Below are 7636 nucleotides of genomic sequence, written 5' to 3' on the forward strand. Positions count from 1 at the left end.
CAGAAACCCTAAGGAAGCAATGACTACAATGCCTGAAACAATAGCAAAAGCTCATGCGCAGGAAAAATGTCTAGAAGGAAAAAAAAACACCTAAAATGTATAATTAGGGAAATGGGGTTTTATGCAGTTTTCCCTTCTCTTTTTTTATCTTCCAATGTTTTTAGAGAGAACAGATAACTTTATGATGAAAAGAAAACTAATGGTCTGCAAACCCAAAGATAAACTTCTTGGCAAGTCCCTGTACATCCTCCCCCCACCCCCAGATATGTAGGCTTCCTTCTCTCTGCACCTTTCTTCATGTTTTTCCTGAGTCCCACGTCCCTTCCTCATCAAACAGAAAGCCCTTTTAGAGGTGGTTACCGTACCTTTCCCTCTCTCCACAAACCAACAGGGACTGTGAACACTGAGGGATCAATTTAATCTTTCACCTGTGCTTCTAAGTACGTACTCACATTTCCCCTGGGTATGGGTTTTTAATAATATGCGGCTCCTTTTATACAAAGTTAATGAAACTATTGCATCAGTAAGTCGTTCACTTTGGGTGTATTCCATTAATGAAGATGACCTGGCACGGGCTCATTCAAACCCTCCCCAAAGACTGCCCTTGTGACCGAGCAGGATGTATCTACAGGACCAGGTGGGACAAAGTTGCAAATGCTTTCAACTCTCTATCACTACCTGTATAACCCATTTCTATAAATTCTGTCTCCTGGGGCCATCATTTCGAATAACGGCAATCTGGTGGGTAGAAATAAAGGGTGGAGATATGCTGTTAGTTTGCTCCTGGACAGGCAGTGTGATGCTGACAAAAGCAAGAGCTTTAAGTCCAGGAACTCCTTTAAGAAACAAACAGGCAAAGGGGGAAAAAGAGAGAGAGACAAACCAAGAAACAGACTCTTAACTATAGAGAACAATCTGATGGTTACCATAGGGGAGGTGGGTGGGGGGATGGGTGAAATAGGTGATGGAGATTAAGGAGTGCGCTTGTCGTGCCTGATACTGCTGCTCATTGGCTGTGTGACAGTGGAACATTATACAGCCCCTCTGAGTCTTAATTTCGTTATCCATTAAATGAGTTAGTGTCACGATTATAGGAGAGAAGCGCTCAGTAAATAATAAATACTGATTTCCCTGTACCTTTTAACTGTCCCCTTAGATCAGTACTTAGACCATCAACATCATCTCTGGAAAAACAGAGGAACAATCAGAGATCTGGGACAGTGGAGGGGGAAATAAAGGACAGAGCGAGCAGTTACAAGGTGGGGCTGGCACGCCTGACCCACTACCCCATATTTCAGTTCTATCAACAATCATGGGCTCAGGGTATGTCAGCAGCGGCAAAGTTCTGTGCTGTTTTTATATCTGATTAGTAGCTGTGGTTTTTTACCTCACCGAATGCTCCTCTGCCTATTACTTTTAAGGACTCAAAATCTTCCAATCCAAGTCTTGTTCTCTTCAAACGGAGAAACTCTGTTTCCTTCCGAGCATGCGCTGATCTCCTCAGTCGCTTCTAATGGTTAAAGGGGGAGAGAGGTGTGAAGGGGAGGAGCTGAAACCGCAGCTCCACGGCAGTCTCACTTGTGACTGGAAAGCAGGACCACACCAGACTAAGCACAACCTTCTGAACCCTAAAGAGATCGCGTCTCTCCTCCCCAGCCTTTGGACACAATAACCGAACCACAATGAACAGATGACTGCCTCCTCTGAGGACTCTGACCAATCTACTTCGGCAATCGACTATCCTAACTTTTCTAATGAAGAAGGAATAACAATATTTTCCTTTCAACTCTTGTATATAAAATAAAAGGGTGTGGGTTTTTCTTAATTTCCCTCTGGGTTTGGTTTTTGGGGGGTTTTTTTGTTTTTTGTTTTTTTTTACACATTGGGGTCATTTTATGCTCTATATTGCCTACAAGTTTTCAGTATTTTTCACCATTTTCTTGGATTCTATGATTCATTCCTATTTTTGAAGGCATTTCCACTGTCATTTCAGTTCCTTGCACAGTTTCTTAACTCTATTTTCTCCTACCACGTCTGTAGGCATTGGGGGAAGGGCTGGTTTGAAGAGAGATTTTGCCTTTGATAATGATTTCAGAAATTTGCTCCACTTCTACAGAGACTCTGCTGTGATTTCCATAAGTATGCTATAATTTGCTTTTTTTAATTTTAAAGTGATCTCATCTCTTTCTTTTCTTGGAATTCTAAATCTAGTTAATTTATTACAACTGTGCCTAGATAAATCTTCCTCTCCTGGCACCTAGTAATGAATTTCTCCCTTTGCATGAATACCTAAATCCAGAAGTACACCAGCCCTCATAAGTTCCTCTGTTACTAAGCCAAGTACCCTATGTACCAAGGCTAACAACTTGTTGGACAAGATTTGCCATGCTCTGTTCAAGGAAAAATTTTCCAATATGAATTACCTCTTCATCTTTTAGGCCTTCTTCTTCCATCACTTTTTCTAACTTCTTTTGTCTAAAAATAAACAAAGATATTTAAAATAACAATTGAATACCTTTCTGAAAAGTCTATATAAACACAGTATTTTCTAAGGGTAAAAACAGGTAAATCTCAAAACGCCTCATTAAGACAACAAATTACAGGGGTGCCTGGGTGGTGCAGTCAGTTGGACAACTGACTCTTGGTTTCAGCTCAGGTCATGATCTCAGGGTTGTGAGATGGAGCCCCACGTCAGGCTCTGCGCTCAGCCCGGAGTCGGCTTGAGGATTTTCTCTCCCCCTCTCCATCTGCCCCTTTCCCCCTCCCCATCACTCATGCACGCACGTGCTCTCTCTCAAAAATAAATACATCTTTTTAAAAAATTAAACAAATCTAGTTACTAAGATAAGTGAACAGATTCCCACCCTTTGTTAGTTCTGCATTTTGAAAAAAACTGTATAAGATGTTAATGCAACAAAGAATCCTATTTCAAAATGAAAAGTTCTCTCTCTTTTTTAAAGTATTTCCTCCTTAACAAACCACAAACAGCTGGTGTTTGATAACCTCTTCTATCAGGGTGTCTCTCTCTCCCTCACTGAAATCTACTTCCTTTTTTACATCTTCCTCCTTCTCCCGGCCACAAGCAAAGAGCAATAAACAACGGTAAAGACAGAATTTAGAGATTCAAAGAGAGAGGCAGGAATGATCAAAACAGGTGACTGTCAGCACTAGTAAAACTTAAGACTCTAAATCCCTGGAGTATTAAACCTTAAAAACTGCACATCCAAGAAAATTTTGATCTACAGTCTCGTACTGATTTGATAAAACGAAAAGAAGAAAAACTTCCTTAAAACCAATTCCACACAACCTGCATTTATTCAGAATGAATGAAAGCACATTGGCTGGGATCTCTATCCCTTATCAGCATTTCAGGTAACAGGCAATGTGAGCAGGACAGGGAAGAATCAAAGTAGGGAATACAGGGCGCCTGGGTGCTGCAGTCAGTGGAGTGCACAACTCTTGATTTTCGGCTGGGGTCATGATCTCAGTCATGGGATCAAACCCCCAGCCAGGCTCTGCACTGGACAGAGTCTGTTTAAGACTTGTTCTCCCTCTCCTTCTGACTCTCCCCACTGCGCACTCCGTCTCTCTCTAAAATAAATAAATACATCTAAAAAAAAAAAAAAGAAAGAAAGAAAGTAGGGAGTACATGAGGCAACAGCTTGTAGTGTAATGTGCAGAGGCATGTAGCACTTCAAATGTCACACTAGAAGGGCTGGCTCTTAGTCTGCGGACAACTAAGCACCAGGGGCTTGTGTGTGACAGAGTGATGTGATGAGGTTTCTATTTTAAAATGACGGCCAGGGTGCCCGGGTGGCTCGGCTGGTTAAGTGGCTGCCTTAGGCTGAGGTGATGATCCCAGGTCCTTCCTTGCTCAGGAAGGACCCTGTTTCTCCCTGCCTGCCATTCCCCCTGCTTGTGCTTTCTCTCTCCCTCTCTCTGTGTCAAATAAATAAATAAAATCTTCTAAAAATAAAAAATAAAATAAAAATAAAATGGCAGCCAGCAGTAAGGAGCTGATGGACTGGCAGGGAAAGTAACTGACAAAGACTGAGGCAAACTAAAGCTCTCATAATGATTCAGATATGGAGTCCAGATCTGGAACAAGGGCTGGAAACCCAGAATGAAGTGAACAGAGGTACGACAAAGATGACTAACTTGCAGTAGGAGTCAAAGGAAAAATCTTAGACTTTCTTGTGTGGGAGGATAATGATGCCACTAAACAAGATAGGAGACACAGAGAAAGGGCCACAGTAAGATCACGGGTTTTATTTTGGTCAATAAATACTTATTACAATAGTAATTAGTTAAAATTAATATCGTGTTAGAAATGATATCACAAATCCACAGGATCAGATGATATATAACAAGCTGTGTCTAAGCTCTCAGAAGGTAAAAAGATCTACTCCGACCCTGAGGGGGAAAAAAAGGCCTTATATGGCTTCCAGTCTGCCTACTTCTCTGGGTTCCCAGAATATTTTGTGATACGCATCTTTGCATGTTTATTGGAGGGATAAGGCCATACTGTTGGTACTTTCAGGAGTGTATGTTAATTAGCTGAAGTAGAGAAGAATAAAAAGAATCAAAGATAACATCCTGGCAAGAACTATAACTCAACCATGGTCAGCACTTTTTATGCCTCAAATATCAAACACCATCACACTTTCTGACTATATTTTTTTTGAATGACCACACCAGGGCTAAGAAGTCCAATATGCTGTCATACAATGTGTGTCCCAGAGATGGCTGCTTCTGACAATATTTTAAACCTCAATTCAAACTAAAAAGTTTTTCATAGCCTGACTGCAAGTGTAATTAAATCGGTTTCTGTACCTACCTGAGAGTAAAGTTATCAGAACCAACTCTGTGAACACAATCAGATTCTTTCATTAGAAAAAGTATCCAGAAAAACCCTATCATGCAGAATTATCCACGGTAATGATTTATTGGGTCCAAGCCAATGACGACCTTAAAGACACCCAAAATGGCAAGCATAGCCTGAAATGAGGCTTACAAGTGACATCCTCTGTGAGATGATACCAAGAAATTACTGTTAACTTTGTTAAATTCATGGTGGCATTGCAATTATACAATTAAATGGCCGTATTTTTAGAGATGTACACTGAAGTATGTAGGATTGAAATGACAGATGTCTGAAATTTGCTTTAAAACACAACAGCAAGAAAAAATAAAATGGAACAAATTTAACAAAATCTTGATAATTACTGAATCTGAGGAATATATGGGAGTTCACTGTATTAGCCTTTCTGTGTGTTTAAAAGTGTTCATAATGAAAAAGAAAAGCAGGCCCCTCCACTGGTATGTCTCTGATGGAAGACCCAGTTTAGCTAACACTCCAGCCTTTGGTGAAGCCATTCTTGCACTCAACCCCAATGTTCCAGAGCAGAACCCAGGGACAGAGGCTGGCCACTTTCACACTTAGAGGCTGCACCCAACCTCACCCCATCACGGCCTTCCACGAGCTCTATTTATTTGCCTGTGAGCCCACTTCTCATAAAACACAATAAAATATTTGGAAGGCAGGGCCCATATCTGAATTCTCCTTCTCCACTAAGAATAGTGCTTTGTACATAGCAACTTTATAAAATGCACGTTGCCAAATGGGGAGAAAAAGAAAATCAGAGTGTGTAACACCGTGCAGACACATTCCTGACTATGTGTAATTAGCCCCCTTTGCTAATCTTAAGTTCACCTCACAGCACAGCTTGATTCAGAGGTTGCAGGAATGGGAGAAAAGGGCTAGTCCATTGTACAAGAGCTGACTAGCCAGTACTTCTCATTTCTGTTGAGGAGACATTTAAAACCAGGAAAAATAGTACAGAAATAAGCACTAGCTTATTTCCATGACCAAAATTGAGAAAATTCTCAAGAAATACCCTAAAAATGAATTTTACACAGGTTTTTTTAAAAATCTCAACAAATTGAGGTGCCTGGATGGTGCAGTCAGTTAAGTGTCCGACTGTTGGTTTTGGCTCAGGTCATGATTTCAAGGTCATGAGATCATGCCCCAGGTCAGCTCCATGGCTGGAGCTGAGTCCCCTTGTTCCTCTTCCTTTGCCCCTCCCCACTGCTCTCTTTAAAAAAAAATCTCAACAAATTACTTTGGTTTGACTGAGACGGCTAATCAGTGAATAACATTCAAAGGTCAAGACTTACTCATCTCTGGGACTTAAATAAAACTAACATTTGCTCACTAGTAATAATCACATATTGCAGCTCAGTATCAGATCAGACCAAACACAGAAACAGGAAAACCGAGATAAGAATGCCTAAAAGGAGTAGCAGACAGTGCTGGTTTTCAAAGGGTAAAATGTAGGAAAGTTCTTATTTGATTTGGGGGCAGGAGGGGAGGGAAGCATACCATTACTTCCTATGAAATTCGATTTTTGTGGCTTTAATTCATCCACCAAAATAGTTTTCATGAAGAACAGAACCAACACAGAATATTTTATGAGAAAAAAAATGTCGGCCTCCTAAGTTTTGATTTCAGGCTGCTACAAATTATTTTTTGTATGACTAACTAGGCAATCATCAATATTTACTGGGTACCTAGGATCACATAAGAGAGAACTGAAGGAGAACTGCTGTTCCTAGATAACCTTACCAACCGAGGCAAAACAAAGATTAAACAAAGAAGCTGAACTGCACTCTTGAGGGGATTCACTTTAGTCTACCAGGGGCACTAGCAAGAGGCACCAGACACGAGGCTCAGGGTTTTAACTGTTTTTAAATCGATCAGCAGAACTTGTGCACTGTTTCTAAATCTACCCAGCGTTCTCATATTCTGCTTCTATACAGAAAACCATTCCTAAATGATTTTTATTCTTTCTTCTACCCCTAGGCTTTGGTTTCATCTTCCCTGTTGTCAGGTCCGTTGTTTCAAATACAACCTAGCGCTCTACTGTAAATGGAACAATGCAAAAGGTGCAGTGCCTACGTGTGGAAGAAATACTAGAGATTTTAAAGGCATCCAGACAAGGCATATACAATGAAATTTTATTACAACCTGATCTCACAATTTACTAGCCCAACACTTACTTCAAACCACTCATCACATACTAGTGATAGTATTACTCATAATAAAATGTTTCTTGGGGCGCCTGGGTGGCACAGTGGTTAAGCATCTGCCTTTGGCTCAGGGCGTGATCCCGGCGTTGTGGGATCAAGCCCCACATCAGGCTCTTCTGCTAGGAGCCTGCTTCTTCCTCTCCCACTCCCCCTGCTTGTGTTCCCTCTCTCGCTGGCTGTCTCTATCTCTGTCGAATAAATAAATAAAATCTTAAAAAAAAAAAATAAAATAAAATAAAATAAAATGTTTCTTTATTATTGATTGTCTCATATTATTCAAACTCTGTTTATTTATCAAGGTTCTATAACATTTCCACCCATAACAGGAAAAAGCCTGAAAATCCATTTCTGACAGGTTTGGTTTTTTTGTTTTTGTTTTTGTTTTTAAGTAGTGGAGCCCAATGAGGGGCTCGAACTCAGAATCCTGAGATCAAGACCTGAGCTGAAATCAAGAGTCAGACACTTAACTGAGCCACCCAGGTGCCTCATCTAACAGTTCTTTTTTTTTTTTTTTTTTAAGATTTCTTTTTCTTTTTTTTTTTTTTTT

The 7636-nt window shown here is 40.5% G+C and overlaps 1 protein-coding gene across 2 annotated transcripts in view; it reads right to left on the reverse strand.

Moving 5' to 3' along the window:
• Nucleotides 1-7636, reverse strand: part of STK38 (serine/threonine kinase 38) — a 40214-nt gene that overhangs the window by 21960 nt on the left and 10618 nt on the right. For both annotated transcript variants that reach the window (XM_011218509.3, XM_019794177.2), the window contains exons 3-4: nt 2424-2475; nt 1388-1510 (exon numbers count right to left, since the gene is read on the reverse strand). In XM_011218509.3, coding sequence (XP_011216811.1) covers nt 1388-1510; nt 2424-2475 — 175 coding nt within the window. The remainder of the gene's footprint in view (nt 1-1387; nt 1511-2423; nt 2476-7636) is intronic.

The sequence above is a fragment of the Ailuropoda melanoleuca genome, chromosome 5, assembly GCF_002007445.2.
Source record: "Ailuropoda melanoleuca isolate Jingjing chromosome 5, ASM200744v2, whole genome shotgun sequence".
NCBI classification, from domain to species: Eukaryota; Metazoa; Chordata; class Mammalia; order Carnivora; family Ursidae; genus Ailuropoda; species Ailuropoda melanoleuca.